General features: G+C 36.9%; 2 protein-coding genes across 4 annotated transcripts in view; one reads left to right on the plus strand and one right to left on the minus strand.

Annotated features, from left to right (window-relative positions):
• The window catches only part of CCDC173 (coiled-coil domain containing 173), a 31,028-nt gene extending 18,529 nt beyond the window's left edge, over positions 1-12,499 (minus strand). Inside the window, exons 1-4 of the mRNA XM_042994649.1 lie at positions 12,353-12,499; positions 6,721-6,947; positions 3,229-3,402; positions 2,926-3,119 (exon numbers count right to left, since the gene is read on the minus strand). Of these exons, the coding sequence (XP_042850583.1) occupies positions 2,926-3,119; positions 3,229-3,402; positions 6,721-6,947; positions 12,353-12,401 (644 nt within the window). The 5' untranslated portion in view covers positions 12,402-12,499. The remainder of the gene's footprint in view (positions 1-2,925; positions 3,120-3,228; positions 3,403-6,720; positions 6,948-12,352) is intronic.
• A 122-nt stretch (positions 12,500-12,621) lies between these two features.
• On the plus strand, positions 12,622-19,544 carry PHOSPHO2 (phosphatase, orphan 2). 3 transcript variants are annotated; one of them, XM_042994650.1, is made up of 4 exons: positions 12,622-12,836; positions 13,365-13,395; positions 18,521-18,570; positions 18,782-19,544. In XM_042994650.1, exon 4 carries the CDS (start codon positions 18,808-18,810, stop codon positions 19,531-19,533), a length of 726 nt encoding a protein of 241 aa, XP_042850584.1. In that variant the 5' UTR covers positions 12,622-12,836; positions 13,365-13,395; positions 18,521-18,570; positions 18,782-18,807; the 3' UTR covers positions 19,534-19,544. The 3 variants fall into 3 exon arrangements, with proteins under 3 accessions (XP_042850584.1, XP_007074657.1, XP_015396935.1); XM_007074595.3 differs by lacking the exon at positions 18,521-18,570; XM_015541449.2 differs by lacking the exons at positions 12,622-12,836; positions 13,365-13,395; positions 18,521-18,570 and adding an exon at positions 12,857-13,310.
• The last annotated feature ends 3,181 nt before the right edge of the window (positions 19,545-22,725 follow it).

Here is a 22,725-nt window from a genome sequence, read left to right on the forward strand (position 1 = left end):
TAAACCCTTGGATCTCTACACTGACAAAGAAAAACATTACAATAAGTCCAAAGCTTTCCCTTCTCTTTTTACTAGGGGCTCAAAGAACTGAAGAATACACACTTTGGCAACACATATATCCTGAGAATTGATATCTATGTCACTCAGACTATAAGAAATAAATATATATAGGCCTATAAGAATATATATATATATGTATATATATACATGCATATACATACATATATATGTACATATATGTATACATGTATATTTACGTATACACACACACACACACACAAAACCCAAAACCATAATAACAAAAAGAGACAGATCACATCAAAGTAAGTATATTCTAAATATGAACCTACACGAGAGAACAATGGAGTAAACAATTTATGGTAACAAAAACGAAAACAGATGAATATTTACACATGAAACAATAACCTGCCTCACTAGAAATAAAAACAAATATAAATTAAAAGATACTATTATTTGGTCCATTAAATTCTTTAAAAAGTACTGTCCAGAATTGATTATAACATAGAGAAAAGGGTATCAGATATCATTGATGATTACACACTTAAAATCCTTTTCAGAGGGCAATTTGGCAGTATCTCCCCACATGTAAAATCCAAGCTCAGTTCAAGAAATCTATCCTACATAAATACATCTTTGCACAAACATTACAAAATAAATATGGTCAGGGATGTTTATTTACCATAGCATTGTTAGAAATGGAGGAGGGGAAATCCAAATTTCCCTGATAACAATATAGTTAAATAAATAATGGTACATTCTTTGTGTACAATTTGATTATTTGAAAAGATGTGACAGATCCTTATATTATGGCAAAAAAGATATTCAAGGTATATTGTTGAGTGAAAAAATGAAGACACAGAAAAATACAGTGTATAATATCCATGGTAAAAAATATATAAACATACTTAAATATGTCATGCATATAAATATTAGTAACTATAATAAAACATTCTGAAGGGATAGTCACAAAACTTTAAATAATGGCTATTTGTGAAGAGGCAAATGGGGCTTAAAGAGACATTGAATAGGGTGTATATGAAGATAGGCTTTTTAATTTTACTCCAAATTTTGCTGTTTTGAATTTTAAACAGGTATATATTCATTTCTTATTTGCAAAATTAAAAAAAAATAACTTTGAAGAGTAGCAAATATATGCCCAAATGTTAACAGTACCTACTCTGGATTACAGAGTTTCTAGTGATTTTAATTTTCATTGTGTTTGATCATATATTAATGATATGGTTAAATACAAAAATTATTTTTTCTTTAGAAGTAGAATATTGTTTAAATTTTTTGATATATTTATGCACATTTAAACTATAAAGAAACTGGTAAGCCTTACACCGGCAAAACAAGGTGGCTGATAGACAAGGAACAGACTATTCACTGAATCCCCTTCGTGCCTTTTCCTATTTGCATGTATCAAGTATTTGAAAAGTAAATAAAATTATGCACAAATACAATCCCCTCTCCTGATATATATATATATATATATATATATATATATATATATATATAGTAGCTACTTCTTTTCCTATTTGCATGTATCAAGTATTTGAAAAGTAAATAAGTATTTCCTATTTGCATGTATCAAGTATTTGAAAAGTAAATAAAATTATGCACAAATACAATCCCCTCTCCTGATATATATATATATATATATATATATATATATATATATATATATATATATAGTAGCTACTTCTTTAAAAAGTTCAGGTTTGGGGCACCTGGGTGGCTCAGTCAGGTAAGTGTCCGACTCTTGATTTTGGCTCAGGTCATGATCTCACGGTAAATGAGACTGAGCCCTGCATTGGGCTCTGTGCTGACAGTTATGAAGCCTGCTTAGGATTCTCTCTCCCTGTCTCTCCGTCCCCCCTCTGTCATGCACACATGCATGCTCTCTCTCAAAATAAACATAAAAAAAAAAAAAAGTTCAGGTTTGATTTCTATTTACTGACATAGCAAGAGCTCATGATACTGGTAACTAAAAAAATATACAATGATACTGTTGATCCAATTCCATTTTATAAAATAAGAGTATATATTCTCAGAAAAAAAAGTCTGTATCAGTCACTCGATTGTCAGGGGCTGAGGGCAAGGAAAAGAACTTAGTTCAAAGGGGCATTAGGGAAATTTTGGGATGATGGAAGTATTCTGTATCTTGATTTAGGGTTGGTTATACAGCTATCTGCTTTCTAAAAGGTGAATTTTATTAGTAAATGTAAATTATAGTTAAATGAATCTGACTCCCTCTACCACTACCACCAAAAAATGTCTGTATGGCTATATACCAATATACCAAAACGATAACAGATTATTGTGGTAGATTAGATTACCGCTCAAAAAGATTCACTCTCTCACTTCCCACTTCCATAGGAGTCTATTTCTCTGTTCCATGGTTGTTTGGCTTGGCCATGTGATTTGCTTTAGACTTACAGGAGACTAAGTGTATTTCCTTGACTTTTGCCTTTGAGTTTAGCCATGTACTTGCAAGCTCGGGCTCATTCCTTTACATCCCTGTCAATACCATGAGAAAAGTTTCCCTGTACCTCAAAAATGAATACACATGGAACAGATCAGAGCTATAGTCATAGCAACAAGCAAGCCCAGACAGTCCTGTAGTTTGAAGAAAAGCTGTGCAGCCAAGCTCAACCAACCTATGGATGCGTGAGAAAGAAATGTTTACTGTTGAATGCCACTAGATTGTGTGGTTGTTTGTTATGCAGCATCATTGTGACAATAGTAACATATTATCTCTGGGTAAGAGAGTAATAGTGATTTTTTAACTTTCTTTGTAGTTTTTCTACTTACTAAGTATTACAGCATTATACTTTTATAATCAGAAAAAAAAGTTTTTATGAGAAAAATAAGATACAAAAAAGGTAATTTCTATATACATACTGTTTTAAATGATCATTGGCAAGAGCCACTCTATCTCTGCGTCGTTTTTCTGCTTTTTCTTGTTCTTCTTTAAAAGCTTTTTCAATGTTGAGTTTTAATTGTTCTTCCCATTTTTTATCTGATTTTATTTTATTCTTTTGGGATTCAATCTGTGCATCACGTTCTTTCATAACTCTACTAAGAAGAAGTCCTGACTACAAAAAAAAAAAAAAAATTGTGGCATTTTAAGGAAATAAAGTCTAATTATTTATGTAAAGAGATATGTTAAATATATAGAGAAATGCAAGAAAACCCAAGTAGTACATGAAACTTTTTCACTCTTTCTGTCTGGTAAAATTGGTATTGCTTTGCATATTCAATAGCCTTTTTCCTTTCTCCTTGTTTGTATATTGCTTCCTCCACATCAAGATTTTGTCTTTCTGCCTCTATTTCTTCATCACGCTTCTTTTTGGCTTCAAGTTTCTGTTCTTTCATCCCCTGTAATAAGAAAAAAACAGTCTTCTGTCTTCATTTTTCAATTTAATTTTACAAAATTTCACATTGCATATAATGAAATATGAGTCTTTCATTATGAGTCTTTGTTACATTTGCATATATCATTAATAAAAAAATATGTTACACTTAGAAGCTAATATTTTAATTAAGCTTTTCGGTAGCTAACACGTTTACATGGTTCAAAACACCAAAACATTTTTGTAAAAAATTTTTTAAAGTTCATCTATTTATTTTGAGAGAGGCAGAGACAGTGGGAGTTGGTGAGGGGCAGAGAGAGAGGGAGAAAGAGAATCCCAAGCAGACTCCACATTCCTAGCACAGAGCCCAGTGCAGGACTCAAACCTGCAAAATCGCAAGATCAAAACCAAGAGTCAGACGCTTAACTGACTGAGCCATCCAGGTGTCCCCAAACCCCCAAATATTACAAAGGTATACAGTGAAGCTCTCCCTCCAATCCTAACTTCCATCAGCAATCTCTAAGACAATCACTATTGGTTTCTTAGTTTGCTTCCAAAGTTTCTTTTTTTTTTTAAGTTTATTTTGAGAGAGACAGAGACAGTGCCAGTGAGGGAGGGGTAGAGAGGGGGGCGGAGAGAAAGAGAATCCCAAGCAGGCTCCGCACTGTCAGTGCAGAGCCTGACACAGGGCTCAAATTCAGGAAACCTCAAGATCATGACCTGAGCCAAAACCAAGAGTTGGACACTTAACCAATGGACCCACCCAGGTACCTCCAAAGTTTCTTTCTATATTTACTAAAAAAATATATATATATATATATATATATTTACTATATATATATATATATTTACTATATATATTTACTATATATATATAACATTTTTATTCCTTTAGATAATTACTTCTATCCAATGCATCATGTCAGATGAGGTCTTTCTTCTTCTTTATGAGTCATACTTTTGATAACCTTAAGGAAACCTTATTTACCCTAAAATCCTGAAGATATTCTATGATTTATTTCAAAAGTTTTACTGTTTTACTTTTCACATTTAGGTCTTTAATCCAGCTGAAATTCATTTTTGTATATTCTATATGGTAAGGATATAATCCCATTTTTTCATATGCCAATTATCTCAGTATCAGTTATTGAATTCCCAATCCTTTCCCTTCTGATTTGAATGACATTTCTGTCACATGTCAAGTTCCCATATATAACATGTGACTGTTTCTAGGCTCTCTCTTCTGATCTATTATTTTATCAATCTCTGTGCCTACAAAAAAAAAAAAAACCAGCTTTTACTACTACATTTCTACCACATTTACTATATTTCTTCTTATTCTTTAACATCTGTAGAGATGTAAAGTATTATATGGCATATTCCACTCCAGAGACTTCTTCAAAATCAAGGTTTTTAGAGTATAATTTACACACCCTCTTTTAGTATACAGTTTTACAAATGCATCGTCACTTATAGAACAGTGCCATCGTCCTCCCCAAAAATATCCTCACGCCCTGTTATAGCAACCACTACCCATGTCTGCACCTGCTGGCAACCACTGATCTGTTTTCTTTCCCTACAGATTTGCCTTTTTCAGAATGTAATATATGTAATACGTGATATCAGTCGTGATTTAATTCTTCCCTCTTCAAGAAAAAAGAGACTAAATTATGAATCTTGTTTCTAAAGCAAGGTACCAAAAGCTTTTTGTGCCCCTTCCCACAGTTGGGAGAAAATATTTTTGAATCAAATACCTAATAAAGGACTTGTATTCAGAATATATTTTAAAAATTACCTAAACAAAATAATAATAAGAAAACAAACCCAGTTTAAACACGGGCAAAAGATTTGAATAAACACTTCTCCAAAGAAAATATGAAAATAAGTTCATAAAAAGATGTTCAACATCATTGTAATTAGAGAAATTCAAATTAAAACTATAGTAAGATACTACTTCACACCTATTAGAATGTCTATAATTAAAAAGACTGACCACAGCAAGTTGCCAAGAATGTGGAGAAAATAGAACACTTACACACTTCTTACGGGAGTGTAAAATTATAACTACTTTCAAAAACAGTTTGGAGGGGCGCCTGGGTGGCTCGGTCGGTTAAGCGTCCGACTTCGGCTCAGGTCATGATCTCACGGTCAGGGAGTTCGAGCCCCGCGTCGGGCTCTGTGCTGACAGCTCAGAGCCTGGAGCCTGTTTCAGATTCTGTGTCTCCCTCTCTCTGACCCTCCCCTGTTCATGCTCTGTCTCTCTCTGTCTCAAAAATAAATAAACGTTAAAAAAAAAAAATAAAAAAAAACAGTTTGGACATTTCTTACAAACTTAAATATGCAGCCATCATATTATTCAGCCATTCTACCAAGATATTTACCCAAGAGAAGTGAAAGTATATGTCCACAAATAGATTTACACATGAATGTTCATATACAGCTTTATTTATAATAGCCAAAAACTGGAAACAGCTCAAATGCCAACATTTGGTTGATGTCAAACCATCGACAATTGAATAGATAAATAAATTGTGGTCCATTCATATAATAGAATACTACTACTCAGCAATAAAAATGAACAATTGGTACACACAACAACATGAAAGAATTCTGAAAGGATTTCAAAAAATTATGCTGAGCAAAATTTAAAATAGAAAATAGTGCAGGGGCACCTGGCTGGTCAGTCAGTGGAGCATGCAACTCTTGATCTCAGGGTTGGAGTGCAAGACCCACGCTGGGTACAGATTACTTAAAAATAAAATCTCGAAAAAAAGAAAGAAAGCAGATCAGCTGCCTGGAGACAGGGGCAGGAAGGAGTGAGAAGGTGTAAATCAAGTATGGGGAAACTTGTTTTGGTGATGAGTATGTTCATTATCTTAATTATAATGATGGTTTCAGGGGTGTGTAAATATGTCAAAACTTAGCAAATTGTACAACTTTAAATATGTCTATTTTATTGTTTGTCACTTCTAAATAAAGATGTTGAAAATGTGCTTCAAAGCATTTTTGTGATTTTTTTTTTAAATGTTTATTTTTGAGAGAGGGAGACAAAGAGAGAGAGTGCAAGTGCATACGCACGAGTGGGGGAGGGTCAGAGAGAAAGTGGGGATAGAGGATCCCAAGCAGGCTCCGCCCTGACAGCAGAGAGCTCGATGCAGGGCTTGAAGTCATGAACTGTGAGATCATCACCTGAGCCAAAGTTGGACACTCAACTGACTGAGCCACCCAGGTGCCTAGCATTTTTTATAATATTTTACACATAAAAAATATGTATAAAATGTACAAAGAAACAAGAGTGAGTCGTCAGTACATATGTATTTATTCCTGGGTGATTAATACTTACTGCGTATGCATTAGTCCAATGTTTTACCACTTCTTGGGATCGGAAATGCATTTCTTTCTTTGCCTTTCTTTCTGCACGAAGGCATGCTGCTTCTCTTGTCAAACTGTCAAGGCTATCTCGAATCCTTTTCCACTCATTGTGTGGAATTATGGTAACCTGCCGGAGATCGACGTTGCTAGGTAGAAGAGGTGGATAGAGGAATTGATCTTCTTCAGAGTTCTTTATTTCTAATAAATTTTAAAAAATAAACATTAAAGACTTTCAAGAGTTTAAATATTTTTTTCTCAGACATGTCTTTCTATATTGTCATGATACTGGAAATTCTTTTAAATAATAATTTTATTCTTATTATTTCAAGGAAAGCTGGGATTAAGTGGAAAGTATAGAAGAACTTGAAATCAGAAGACAGATTTGAGTATTTGCTTGGTCATTTCCTTAGTCTGTAAACTTAGGCAAGTCATTTAAATTCTTGGAGCCTTAGTATCAAATCTTTAAAAGTTGAGATCAATAATACCTACCCCAACAGGTTGTTATTAAAGCTTTTTTTAAAAAAATGACCAAGCAGCAGTCTATAAATGGATAATTTGGGGGATAATTTGGAAGAAAATCTTTTGGAGTTGTAGACATTGTGATTGACTCTATTCAACCCCTTCCTAATTGAGTAGTGGCAATGTAATTTGGAGAACTGAATACAGTCTCAGGGTGGGCCTCACTAGTTAAAAAATACTTGTATCTCCCTTGGCAACAGTTATTTCTGTAATAAGCAAACAAAAGGAAAAGAGATTTATTTGAGACTTTTATTTTTTTTATTATTATTTTTTTAATTTAAATGTTTTTATTTATTTTTGAGACAGAGAGAGACAGAGCATGAGCAGGGGAGGGGCAGAGAGAGAAGGAGATACAGAATCTGAAGCAGGCTCCAGGCTCTGAGCTGTCAGTACAGAGCCCGACGCGGGGCTTGAACCCACGGACTGTGAGATCATGACCTGAGCTGAAGTCAGACACTTAACCGACTGAGCCACCCAGGCCCCGCTATTTGAGACTTTTAGAAAAGTTCTTCCTGTTCTTCTGGGAGAGACATCTGAGAGTGACTCTCCAGCTAGATATGAACAAGGAAGCATGAAGACCAGATAAGCAGCATCCTATGACCACAAAAGGAAGTAGCCTTATGATAAAGCTGTTACTGTAAACCACAAAGAAAAAACAAAGGGGGAAAAGGGGGCAATGAGGATCTCATTATGATGTTAGATCAATTAGACCTGAAGCCTGGAGTTCCTGTTATATGAGCAAATAAATGTCCTTAGTTTTAAACATGATTGAGTTGGGTATTCTATATATGAATTAAAAAGCATCCTAAATGAACATACCACGTATGAACTATGTAAATCTAGACAAAATTACTTTTTTTAATGTTTATTTATTGTTGAGAAAGAGTGCGAGCAAGGGAGGGACAGAGAGAGCGAGGGAGACAGATGATCCAAAGCAGGCTCCACACTGATAGCAGCAAGCCCAAAGCAGGGCTTGAACTCACGAGCCATGAGATCAAGACCTGAGCCAAATTCAGTCACTCTACCGAGTGAGCCACCAAGGTGTCCCTGTAGACAAAAGTATTTAACTCTCTAATTCCTTAATTGCAAAATGGAGATATTAATAGGACCTATGGTATATGAATGATGTGAGAATTAAATGAACTTGTGTGTGCAAATAATTTAGAATAATGTGTGGCACACAAAATGTTCTCGATAAGCATTAGCTATTAATATGTTTACTATTATTATTAGAAGGTGAAATGAAACAAAAGTACAGAGAAAAGCAAAAGCAAGAAATCACATAGCTCCAGAAAGAGATGAAGATACTGAGAGAAAAGCTGCCAGGATCAATTAGAGTCTTCTTGGGGTTTGAATTAAAGTTGATGGGATTGAGAAATTGGTTGCTGAAGTAAAGTGTGAATTTAGAACCACAGGTACCATCTTGCCTACCACATACCAAGTCCCCACCTAGAGAATAAAGCTAAGCAAAGCTGATAGATAGAATAGTGTCCTGGATCAAGTTATATCTAAATTCAGCTATATGTAGGTCTATGTGTAGGTCAGCTATGTGTAGGGTAGGTCTGCTAGCAATGAATTTGATATTTTTGTTTACCTGGAAATATATATATATATTTTTAAAAGTTTACTTGTTTTTGAGAGAGAGAGAGAAAGCACAAGTTGGGGAGGGACAGAGAGAGAGGGAGAGAGAGAGAGAGAGAATCCCAAGCAGGTTCTGCACTGTCAGAGCAGAGCTCGATGTGGGGCTCAAACCCACAAACTGTGAGATCATGACCTGAGACAAAGCCTGATGCTTAACTGACTGAGCCACCCAGGCTCCCCTACATGGAAATATTTTAACAGTTTTCATGGATAAAAAATCTTTAAGTCTTCTTCAGTTAATACCTTGAATATGTCAACCGTCTGTCTTCCGGCTTCCATAGTTTCTTAGCAGAAATCAGCTAGTAATCTTATTGAGGCCGACTTTTATGTGTTGCATTTGTTCTCTCTTGCTGCTTTCAAGATTGTCTTTCCCTTTGTCTTTTGACAGTTTGATCATGATGTGTCTGGTTCTGGATCTGTTTGAGTTTATCCATTTTAGAGGATCAATGAGCTCTTGAATGTATAGATTAATGTTTTTCATCAAATTTGTGAAGTTTACAGCCATTACTTCTTCTACCCCTTTCTCTCCTCCTCTCCTTCTGAGACTCAAATTATATACATCTTGGTATACTTGTTGGTGTCCTATATTTCTCTGAGGATCTGCTCATTTCTATTCATTCTTTTTTTCTTTCTATTCCTTAGACTGGACAATCTCAATCAATATAGGATCAAGTTCTTTGAGTTTTTTCTTTTGCAAGCTCAAATCTGCTTTTGAGCCCTGCTAGTGAATTTTTCATTGAAACTATTGTGCTTTTCAACTCCAAAGTTTCTATTTGGTTTCTCTTTATAATTTCTATCTCTTTATTTATATGCTCTATATTGTGAGACAACATTCTTAATACTTTCCTCTAGTTCCTTTGACATTTAGTTCTTTGAACACATTCACAGTAACTGTAAATTTACAAAAGAAACTGTTTAGTAAGTCTAACATGTGGGCTTCCTCAGGAACAGTTTCTATTCAAACTTTTTTCTTATTTTTTAGCATGCTTTGTCATTTTTGTCGAAAGTTGTAAATTTTAAATAACATGTGGCAACTCTAGATATCAGATTCCCCACACACCCAAAGTTTGTTTTTATTGCTGTTGTGGTTTGTTTAGTGATTTTCCTGAACTAAATCTGTAAAGTCTGTATTCTTTGCTGTATGTGGTTTTTGGAATCTCAGCTTGGTTAGCTTAAATGTCAGCTAATAATTGGACAGAGTTTCCTTAAATTAAGCTTTTTTTAAAATGTTTTTTTTTATTTTTAAGAGAGACAGAGACAGAATGCGAGTGGGTTAGGGGCAGAGAGAGAGGGAGACACAGAATCCACAGTAGGCTCCAGGCTCCAAGCCGTTAGCACAGAGCCCAATGCAGGGATGGAACCCACAAACTGTGAGATCATGACCTGAGCTGAAGTTGGATGCTTAACCAACTGAGCCACCCAGGTGCCCCAGAAGTTTCCTTAAATTAAATTTAATTTCCTTAAATAAATCTCCCAGCCTTTGCCAAGAAACTCTCTGTGAGTGCTGGAGCATGACTTCAATGCTCAGGCAGGTAGTTTACAACTCTGTCTTAGCCTTTACTTTTTTCTTGCATTGAGCCTCAAATTTAGCTAGAGGTGAAAGCTAAATTCTCAGGTGTTTCCTGGGCATGTGTATAGCACTATGCATGCATTTGTCCTTCTGGACTCCCAGGAATATGTAGGGAGCTTCTCAAAGCCCTTTATGGACACCTCATTTCCCAGGTGTTCTTTTTAAGTTTTTGGTCAGCTTGTTTGCAACCAACAGTGATCACTACTTCAGGCAGTTGTGATGTTTAAAAAATTGTCAATGATTGTTTTAACAAACATTCCCAGTGAGCTCTGAGTCAGGTAAAATAAAATTAAGCATTTTCAGTAGGATTTTCCAGGGAACTGTGAGACAGGTAAAATAATAGTTATCTAAAAAAAGGCTGTGGAGAGAATCCAATCCTTTCCTTCCCCCTCCACAGGTTACCAAGCCACTGGCATTCACTGTGGTTGCAATGGTTTTCTAGACTTCCATGGGGCTAGGAAAAAAGTATGGGACAAGAGCAAGTTAAAATGCCAAAAAACTTACTGTTGTTACCAAGATTCAGCTATTTTTCCTGATAAAACACTCTTCAATTGTTACAAGCCTTTGGTTAATCTCCTGAGTTCTAAAGAAAAAAAATTTTGGTTTTGACGATTTTTGTCAGTGTTGTTTTTAAAAATAAAATTTTTTAAAGTGGGCTTTACACCCAACATGGGGCTTGAACTCACTACCCCAAGATCTAGTCATATGCTCTTCTGACTGAGCCAACCAGGTGCCCCGGGGTTCTTTTCGATTTAATAGAGAAGAGGATTTTTGGAGATCCTTATTCCACCATTCTGGCTGATGTCATTCCATTAAATCTTTAGATAATTATTTGTTTTACAGATAGTTGTCTACATATCTGAACCCCTCTCCTACTTCACACACTTCTAAATGTAAATTATAATTTAGCAGTGAGGCTCAGATGCCAACTTGTGGACCAAGTGACACAAAACATTTTTTAAAACCTATCACATAAATCTAAGTCTTTTATAGTACTGTGTATGTAAGAAAGTATGTGAGAGTAATAGTTGTTGTTGTTGTTGTTGTTTTTTCACTATATGTCACATAGTTACTGTCTCTCTCCTACATGTCAGGACTTCATAAGTCCTTCACTGCATAAATACCCTGTAGTGTCCACTGGAGGGATAATGGCTGGCTCTCACTCTGCATCTGGCAGAACGAGGCTCTACTGCTACAAAAGCTCAGGTGATGACATGAACTCAGTCCAAACTCCCAAGGTTCTGGTGGTCATCATTGCAACATTAATTGGGAATTTACATACTTAAGAAAGCAGAATCATTCGAATTGTTAAAGAGTTCTTTAGATGTCCCCCTAGGCTACTTGTATTCAAAAATCAAACTTTTATAACAAGTCACCTAGATTATAATACCTAAGTAGCATTATTTTTTACACTCCTTCACTTTAGAGATGAGGAAATTGAGACATTTCCATTAAAGACTTTCCTAACAGCACTCAGTAGGTTCACAGCAGGGTCAAGATTCTAATGAGGTCATTGATACATCCAAAAGATATTCCAATTCACTCAATGAATAACAAAAGTTTAAGGGAATTCAGCAAATACCAGACACTTGGAACTGCAACTACACAGCTCACAGCTCAGACCAGCTGGTCAAGTGGGAGTCTCTAACTTCTCTTTCCTCCGCTCCTGTTTGTAAACTTTTCTCACCTACCCAATCATATGAAGACAAAACTGTTCATTTACCCAGAGCCCAACGATACCCATGGGGATGCTTTGGATTTGGTGGAGCCCATTTCAAAAAGTAACCTAAACTCTGATTTGGCACCCTTGCCTCTTACCGTGTGCCTGGAGGCCAGAGCAATCCCTGTGCCTGGAGAGGCGAGTTTAGCTCACCTGTGTTTTCCTTCGCCTGTCCAGAGCGCCTTCCGAACCGCACCAGCATCTCTGACGACGTGCCCTCGGCGCTATCTGGCTTTCCAAGCTACTCCGAGGCGGGGAGTGTAGGAGTCCTGCTGGTCTAGTGTTAGCCAAACTGCGCGGTTGCTTAGCAACGCCGCCGGAAGTGACGGGGGCGCCACCGAGGAACGGTGAACGCACTGCAGTCCGCCTTGGGGCTAGCGAACCCCGGATGCGCCTGCGCAGGAAGTCGAGGCTCAGCGTGCGGGTGGGGTGCCCCTCGCGGGCAGGCACAGGAACAAGGTCGGAGGGCAGAGTCCGCGGAAGCGGCTCGGAGGCCAGGACGGCTGCCGACGTCTGGGTTGGCGAGGAGCCCTGGGGACCCGGCCCGGCCGGGTGCTCCCAGCCTCATCCAACGCGATCCTCACAGGAGATGACCCCCAACGAGGTGCCTGCACCTACGTTCGGGGCGAGCCGGCAGGTGTGTGGGAGAGCGAGGCCTATGCTTGGTGTGTGCGGCCCACCGATCTCCTCGCGGGTGGAAGGTGGAGGGCAAAGGCCTCCCTTCCAGAAAAACCCAGAGATTAATTGACAGAAAATCTGTTTGTAAAGACTTTGGCTTCTAAGCCATGATCCGAGCTAGATGAAGCTTATATTTAAAAAAATTAAAAAAAAAAAAAAAGGAATGTTAAAACTTGGATGTTGTGCCGGAACATTGATATTAGGATCTTTAAGATCCTTCAAATTGCTTAGTAAATACAGTATAGTAAATTGAATGCATTTGTGGGACCAGCCAGACCACTAAGGGCACAAAAATCTGTTAAGAGTGGATGCAGGCTTGTTTTCAGAAGATCCTTTTCTGACACATCGAGGTACAAATGATCTCATTATAAGCTAGTTGGCTAGGACACCTACACATTAGGCACCAAACTAGAGTCACTCAAAGTGAAAGGAGGTAAGATTTTTAATCATCAAGGTTCTAACACATAGTTGTACTGTTTTTCTTCAGGTTTTCTATCAGAGGTACCACCATAATGCTGGTAAGTATGAAAAGATTAATAAAATATTTGTTGACAGAAACTGGCTTTTGCACATACAGCGTTGGTGGCGTTGGTGGTTTTTTTGGAAGCATAGTTGTAAAAATGTCAAGAACTCGGAAGAGTCAGAGATTTTATCCTACTTGCGCGCTAACAACTTAGCCTGCCACAGTTTTGTAGAAGACATAGACCCCTAGAGCAAATGAATTACTTACAGCGGTGGCAGTAGCCAGAATATTAGCACTGTTGCCCCACTTGCCACAGGGTGATGCAAAGAGGCAGAAGTCGCCTGCACTTGGAGTGTGTTGCATTACAGGACTAGAACCCTGAGCTTAGGGAACCATAATGTTTATTATAGTGAACATTAAGCATGCCTTTCAAGGCTGTTCAGTATATATACATTTTTGACAGCACAGCCCAGAGCATAGAGTGCTGAATGCCTTGCTTGTAAGGCATCTAGAAACAGTAGAGACCCATAGAGGATTGCCTCCCAACAAAAATTCTCTCGAATTTTAACTCAATAAGTTATAGAAAGTATTGAATCATATAAAATTTAGTGTCAGTAATTTGCCTGTTTGACATGATAGTCTGATATCATTTGACTTCCTACACCTGGTTCAACTAACTCATGGATATTTACAGCTAAGTCTAACTAGAGTTAGTTACTTATCTGCTGACCTCCACTCTTTTGTTGTTGTTGTTATGAAATTAAGGTATTATTTGCACTCTGATCTGAAACAGTTTAAATTATTCTGGGGAAAAAATTATTACAAAACCAGTGTAGAAAAAGAATGCACTGAAGTTGAGGCACCCATGATCTTACCATTGTACACATAGGCTTTTTTAACTTTTTTAAACAAAAATGGGACTATACTACTGTATACACTGTTTAGTGACTTGTTTAATTTGAACTGAACATCTTAGCTTTTACTGGCTAAATAAATACTCCATTATCTGGCTATCATATCTTATTTAAACAGTCCCCAATTCTCAGATATCTATGTAGTTTCCAGTTTTCATTATTGTTAAAGACACATAGGCTATTGTTAATCACTGGAAACATTGCAGATATACCAAATATATCCTGTTCATGCTTTTGGAGAGAATAATCAATAACTGCCTTTGGAATTTTAACAAATTGTATTCAAAATAGATTCATATTCTTTTTTTTTTTTAATTTTTTAGTGTTTATTATTTTTGAGAGACAGACAGAACACAAGTGGGGAGGGGCAGAGAGAGAGGGAGACACAGAATCTGAAGCAGGCTCCAGGGCTCGAATCCACGAACCTTGAGATCATGACCTGAACGAAGTCAGATGCTTAACTGACTGAACCACCCAGGAGCCCCAAAATAGATTCACATTCTTAAAACTAAATTTTGGTGCACATCCTTAAGTTTTGGAGACATTTCTATTAAAGTATAGAACTAATCTTTGAAAGTTTATTGACAACAGAATGTGGTACTTGTCTATTATTTAACAAGTAAAAAGAAATGATGAAATCTGGAAATCTCAGCATAATCAGCCTAACAATTGTGTTTATATCCACTGGATAAAAATCTATATTCACATAACATTTCCTGTTTTATATTTAAGGTTTTTGTTTAATCAAAATTTTGTTTCTCCTATTTCTAATAGGTGACTTTCTGGTATAAGAGAAAACAGCATAGTTAGAAAACATAAATTTAGGGGCGCCTGGGTGGCTCAGTCGGTTAAGCGTCCGACTTCAGCTCAGGTCATGATCTCGCGGTTCGTGAGTTCGAGCCCCGCATCAGGCTCTGTGCTGATGGCTCAGAGCCTGGAGCCTGTTTCAGGTTCTGTGTCTTCCTCTCTCTGTGACCCTCCCCCGTTCATGCTCTGTCTCTCTCTGTCTCAAAAATAAATAAAAACGTTAAAAAAAAATTAAAAAAAAAGAAAACATAAATTTAAAAATACCTTAAATACTTTTATTAATTTTAGGAGTTAAGAAGTCTCTGTTTTTTGCTCCAAACCAGAAGACTTTGTTCCCTGCATATAGAGTAGGGGTACTGTTGGTTAGAAACTGGCTGGTGTTTAAAACTGAAGATTGTCATGACTATTTAACCTAAGCTCTATTCTGAACTAAAATTAATTGTCTTGGAAATACTAAGTCAAGTAAGTATTTTTAATAAAAGTTTATGTTGAGTGGTGACAAGAAACTAATAGAGGGGCTCCTGGATGGCTCAGTCAGTTAAGTGTCTGACTTTAGCTCAGGTCATGATCTCACAGTTCGTGGGTTCAAGCCCTGTGTCAGGCCCTGCACTGACAGTGCAAAGCCTGCTTAGGATTCTGTCTCTCCCTCTCTCTGCCCCTCTCTGATTTGTGCTTTCTCTTTCTCTCAGAATAAATAAATAAACTTAAAAAAAAAAACTAATAGAAAAAGATCTGAAATTAAGAAAAGTACACCTTCAGGTAGAAATTAATAGTCAACAGCAGAACTATCTTAACTTCAAGTTTATGATATATCTTATTACTTTGAGGTTAATAGTTCAGGAATTTAGGTTACTTGTGGCTGATTAAATCTAGGGTTGAGACAGTTTTCAACCAATGAGTTACATTTGAATATTTTTAAAAATTATAAACTCAGAATGCTTGAAAAGCATGTTTAATTTAAAGTGTGCCTGGAGTGTAGTACTAATGTGTTTGTCCACTCTGCCTTATTGCTGTTTATTATGTTGTTTCTGTGAGAGAGTGAATTCTGCACTTAAATCCCTGGCAGCCAATCAGAGATACCTGGATTAGATATTTAGAGATACAAGGATCCAGAGTATCAGAATATTATATACTGTCTAAATTTAAACACAACAGGAGATACCCTTCTAGGTTAGTTGTTCTCCAGATATCCTAAATTGAGAGACAGAATACTTACTCCTGTTTGAGCCAACAAGCTCTATTCTCAATTTTACCTACTAGATATCTATTGTTATAAGCCAGAGAATATATGTGGTTAAATGCCATGTTTTCCATTAAAAAAAGATTTTTTTTAAGTTTTTATTTATTTTGAGAGAGAGAGAGCAAGCAGGGTAGGGGCAGAGAGGAAAGGGAGAGAGACAATCCCAAGCAGGCTCCACACTGCCAGCACAGAGCCTGATGGCGGGGCTCAAACTCACCAACCATAAGATCATGACCTGAGCCTAAATCAAGAATTGGGCACTTAACTGACCGAGCCACTCAGGTGCCCGCATGTTTTCCGTTTTTAATTTATCTCTTCTTTTTCTTATTGCTGGGGTTTTTCACTTTTCTTTTTAGGATTTTTTTTTTTTTTAATTTTTTAAACTTTTACTTATTTTTGAGACAGAGAGACAGAACAGGGGAGGGTCAGAGAGAGAGGGAGACACAGAATCTGAAGCAGGCTCCAGGCTCCGAGCTGTCAGCACAGAGCCCGACACGGGGCTCGAACTCACAAACCTTGAGATCGTGACCTGAGCCGAAGTCAGACGCTTAACCGACTGAGCCACCCAGGTGCCCCTCTTTTTAGGATTTCTTGTTAAAACCTCAGAATGGTCACAGATGTGGTATTAGGGTTAGTGTGTACTTTGAGACTAATGAATGTTTTCATGTAATTAAGCATCTTTTTGTCAAAATGATCTATCTAGTATTTATTTTTAAACTGATTGATAAGAGGGGTCCCTGGCTGGCTCCATCAGAGGAGCATGTGACTCTTGATTTTGGGGTCATGAGGTTGAGCCCCATGTTGGATGTAGAGATTACAAAAAAATAATCTGAAAAATTAAATTTGAAAAATTAAAAAACAGTGGGGCCTGGGTGGCTCAGTCGGTTAAGTGTCTGACTTTTGCTCAGGTCATGATCTTACAGTCAGTGATTTCGAGTCCCCCACTCACACTCTGTCTCTTTCTCTCTCAAAAATAAATGAACATTAAAAAAAATTTTTTTAAAAAGAATTTTTTTAATGTTTATTAATTTTTGAGAGAGAGAGAGAGAGAGAGAGACAGAGTGTAAGCAGGAGAGGGGCAGAGAGAGACAGGCAGAGAGAGAGGGAGACACCAAATCTGAAGCAGGCTCCAGGCTCTGAGCTGTCAGCACAGAGCCCCCTGTGGGGCTCGAACTCATGACCTGTGAGATCATGACCCAAGCCAAAGTCACCCAACCGACTGAGCCACCCATGTGCCGCAACATTAAAAAAATTCTTTAAAAAATATTTAAAATTTGTAAAAATAAACTGATTATTTTTACATTAGAGTATGGTACTTTGAGCATGAACTAGAGTGTCAAGCAGACCTGAGTCCGAATTCTAGCTCTTCCACTTAACTAATACTTAACCAACTTAACTAACACTTAAGCTTCAGTTTATATGTCTCTAAGATGAGGTTAATTTCTACTTAATAGGGTGATGAAATTAAGTGAGAGGATGAAATTGTGAAGTTCTTAGTCCAGGGCCTGGTGTATTGTGGTATCTTTAAAAATATTAGTTACACTGAAAAATTTGTTGTTGTTGTTTACACTAATTGTAGCTTCTCTTGGGTATTCTTTATAACTGTCTTTTTTACATAATTTTTATACATACTGTCTGTTGACCAGTTTAGTTTTTCCTTTTCTCTTGAGATTTATAATTAATGACCTTCAGTGTCATTTAATGAAAACAGAGAATTAAGTAATTGTCATATCATAAGCAATGTGATTTTTCACATATACCCAGATTATTTGGTACTCTGGAACTAAACTATCTAAAGACAATATAAATAAATGTGAAAATTGTTAACAAAAGTTACTTCTAGTCTGGAAGAATGGAATTGACTCCCAAGTTTAAGTAATTTGTTTATAATTCAAGTACAGCATCAAGCAACCATTTAGTTATAACACTGGCATTGATGACTTCAAGCTAAATACGGTTTTTAGGAAAATTATTCACATTTTTGCAAGATTTCATAGTAAGTTAAATTTGGTCAGAACTTTTGTCAGTATACAGAGAATTTATATTATACATGACGTGTTAACATGAGGATTACTGTAAATATTTCAAACTAATTTGTGATTGATAATTTAAAGACAATAAGAGTGATTAGCCTGCTTATTTTCTGTCTTAAAATTTTTCTAAATTAGACTGTAAGAGAGTAATTATTTCATTATTCCTCTCATTGGCTTACTCTGTAGTTTAATTCTGAGTGCTCAGAGAAGCATCCCCACAGAAACACAATAATACTGTGAGTATCCTTTTAGATAATCTGTTTCCATTTACCTAAAATACATATGAACTTTACTTCTTAGGGAAAAGTGCTTAAATGATGGTCTCAAAATGCGTAATCATTTTAACTTGTTTGTTAGAACCTGTGTGTTAGCAGATTAACAGTAATGTTTGTTAATAGCTAAATATGTAAATAGTATGTTTAGGAAATAATATTTCTTCTTTTTCAGGATAACCCAAATTTGCTTTTGGAACCATGAAAATTTTGCTCGTTTTTGACTTTGACAATACAATCATAGATGATAATAGTGACACCTGGATTGTACAGTGTGCTCCAGAGAAAAAGCTTCCTATTGAACTACAAGATTCTTATGAAAAAGGATTTTGGACAGAATTTATGGGCAGAGTCTTTAAGTATTTGGGAGATGAAGGTGTAAGAGAAGATGAAATGAAAAGAGCAGTGACATCAATGCCGTTCACTCTGGGGATGGTGGAACTTTTGAACTTTATAAGGAAGAACAAGGATAAATTTGACTGCATCATTATTTCAGATTCAAATTCAGTCTTCATAGATTGGGTTTTAGAAGCTACCAGTTTTCATGATGTATTTGATAAAGTGTTTACAAATCCAGCAGCTTTTGATAGCAATGGTCATCTCACTGTGGAAAATTACCATGCTCATTCTTGCAGTAGGTGCCCAAAAAATCTTTGCAAAAACGTAGTTTTGGTAGAATTTATAGATAAACAGTCACAGCAGGGAGTGAATTATACACGAATTGTTTATATAGGTGATGGTGGAAATGATGTCTGTCCAGTAACTTTTTTAAAGAAGAGTGATGTTGCCATGCCACGGAAAGGATATACTTTACAGAAAACTCTTTCCAGGATGTCTCAAAATCTTGAACCCATGGAATCTTCTGTTGTAGTTTGGTCTTCAGGTGTTGAAATAATTTCTCACTTACAATTTCTAATAAAGGAGTAATATGCCAACAACTGAAATGTGTATCAGTTAAGGTTGGGTACAGGAGCATAAAACTAAAACCTCAAATACCAGTGGCTTTAAAAGATTGTTTTTCCCTCTCACTTAAAAAAATTTCAGAGGTAAGTATCACAAGGCTGCTGTGGTGCTCTACCAACCTCAGCATTTGGCTCCTATCTCATGTTTCAAGATTGCTGTTCGAGCTCTGTCCCTTGCGTCAACACTGTAGCCAGCAAGAAGGAGGGCAGTGAGTGAGAAGTTTGTACCCTTACTTTTCTTTGGCCGGAACTTAGTCACAGTGCTCCAGCCTAACTGCGAGAAAGGATGACAAATGTAACTTTTATTCCGGATGACCATGTGCCTGGGGAAAATTGGGGAAAAGAGAAGTACAGAATTGAGGTAGGTGTAATTGGTGTCTCTACTACTGATGGTTGATAGGTAGATTGTATTTTTAAATTTATTTCCAGAGGGAGTAGTCATATATTTTACTTTATTAGATACTTACTTCAAAAGCATGTCCAGTAGTTACAGAACTTAAAAATAAGCCTGATACTTTATTCCTATAAGAATAAAAGGCTCCTGGGGCCCCTGGGTGGCTCAGTCAGTTGAGCGTCCGACTTCAGCTCAGGCCACGATCTCACGGTTTGTGAGTTCGAGCCCTGCATTAGGCTCTGTGCTGACAGCTCAGAGCCTGGAGCCTGCTTCGGACTCTGTGTCTTCCTCTGTCCCTCTCCCCGCATGCTCTGTCTCTTTCTTTCAAAACTAAATAAATGTTAAAAAAAATAATAAAAGGCTCCCAAATGTATATAATGTCTTACTCCCAATTCAGTATTTTAAAGATAGGGATGCAGTATCTGTTGCCCAAGTTTTCATCAATCTCAGATTTTCTTTTGAAATGAAATAAATTGGGGCGCCTGGGTGGCTTGGTCGGTTAAGCGTCCGACTTCGGCTCAGGTCATGATCTCACGGTCTGTGAGTTTGAGCCCCGCGTCGGGCTATGTGCTGACAGCTCAGAGCCTGGAGCCTGTTTTAGATTCTGTGTCTCCCTCTCTCTCTGCCCCTCCCCTGTTCACGCTCTGTCTCTCTCTGTCTCAAAAATAAATAAACGTTAAAAAAATTTAAAAAAAAATGAAATAAATTAACGTTCTTCATATATTTTAAATTTATATCAGCATCACAGACTATAACCCCAGTATGCTGGTTTGGTCACTATGTTATTTCTATTTAGCAATTCAGTCTTTGTAGAGAGAGGCATGGGTAGTAGGCAGAGAGAAAGAGAGAGAGAGAGAGAGAGAGAGAGAGAATCCCAAGCAGCCTCCACTGTCAGCGCAGAACCTGATGCTGGGCTTGATCTCAAGACTATGAGATCATGACCTGAGCTGAAATCAAGAGTCAGACGCTTAACTGACTGAGCCACCCAGACACCCTGTCATTTTTATTTTTTATTGAAGTTAACTTGATAGTGTGTTGCATTAGTTTCAAGTGTACAACATAGTGGACAAGTCTATATGTCACATATTTATAAATCAGGCTGTGCTCACCACAAGTGTAACTCCCAACTGTCCCCATGCAAGGCCTTTACAATACTGTTGACTATATTCCCTATACTGAGTATAGGGAATATATATATATTCCCTTGTGACTCATCCTTGTGACTTACTCATTCCGTAACTAGAAGCCTGTATCTCCCACTCCTCTTCATCCATTTTCACTTCCCCACCATGCCCCTGTGGCAACCATGAGTTTGTTCTCTATATTTATGGGATATTAAAGGGTCTGTTTCTGCTTTGTTTTATTTTTCAAATTCCACATGTAAGTGAAATCATATGGTATATGTCTTTCTTTATCTGACTTATTTCACTTAGCGTAATACCCTCTAGGTCCATCCATGTTGTTGCAAATGGTAAGCTCTCATTCTCTTTTTTATGGCTGAGTGATATTACAGTATGTGTACACATCACATCTTTTTTTTTTTAATGTTTATTATTTATTTTTGAGAGAGAAACAGAGTGCAAGCAGGGCAGAGGCAGAGAGAGAGGGAGACACAGAATCCAAAGCAGGCTCCAGGCTCCGAGCTGTCAGCACAGAGCCCAACACGGGGCTTGAACCCATGAACCATGAGATCATGACCTGAGCCGAAGTCGGACACTTACCTGACTGAGCCACCCAGGTGCCCCAATGTCTTCTTTGTCCATTCATCTGTTGGTGGATACTTAGGTTGCTTCCGTATCTTGGCTATTATAAATAATGCTTCAATAAACATAGGGGTGCATATATCTTTTCAAATAATGTTATTGTTTTCTTTGGGTAAATACCCAGTAAGTGGAATGAATTACTGGATCATATAGTATTTATATTTTTCTTTTTAAAATAAACCTCCATACTGTTTTCCATGGTGGCTATGCCAGTTTCTATTCCCACCAGCAGTGCATGTGTGTTCCTTTTTCCCCACATCCTCACCAACACTTATTATTTCATGTCTTTCTGTTACTAGCCATTCTGACAGGTGTAAGGTGGTATTTGCTTATAGTTTTGATTTGCATTTCCCTGATGATTAGTGATGTTCAGCATCTTTTCATGTGTCTCTTAGCCATCTGTAGTCTTCTTTGGAAAAATGTCTCTTCAGGTCCTCTACCCATTTTTTTTCTGCCCATTTTTTAAAAATTAGATTGTTTCTTTGGCGTTGAATCGTGTAAGTTATTTATATATGTTGGAAATTAACCCCTTATTAGATATATCATTTGCAAGTATCTTCTCCCATTCAGTAGGTTGCCTTTTTGTTTTGTTGATGGTTCTCTTTGCTGTGCAAAAGCTTTTTATTTCTGTGTAGTCCTAGTAGTTTATTTTAGCTTTTGTTTCCTTTGCCTGAGGAGATATATCCAGAAAAATGTTGTGAAGGCCTATGTCAAAGCAATTCCTGCCTGAGCTTTCTTCTAGGAGTTTTATGGTTTCAAGTCTCACATTTAGGTCTTTAATCCATTTTGAATTTTTTTTGTGTGTGTATGGTATAAAAAAGTCGTCTGGTGTATTATTTTGCATGTAGCTGCCCAATTTTCCTAGCACCATTTATTAAAGAGACTATGGTGTTTTCTCCATTGTATAATTTTTGCTCTTTTATTGAAGATTAATTGGGGACATAATTCTATGTTTATTTCTGGACTCTATTCTGTTCCACTGATCTATATGTCTGTTTTT

Source organism: Panthera tigris, chromosome C1 (genome assembly GCF_018350195.1).
Source record: "Panthera tigris isolate Pti1 chromosome C1, P.tigris_Pti1_mat1.1, whole genome shotgun sequence".
Lineage (NCBI taxonomy): Eukaryota > Metazoa > Chordata > Mammalia > Carnivora > Felidae > Panthera > Panthera tigris.

Excerpts from the sequence above, each read along its gene's own strand:
- PHOSPHO2 (XM_042994650.1), top strand. The coding sequence starts at position 18,808 with ATGAAAATTTTGCTCGTTTTTGACTTTGACAATACAATCATAGATGAT.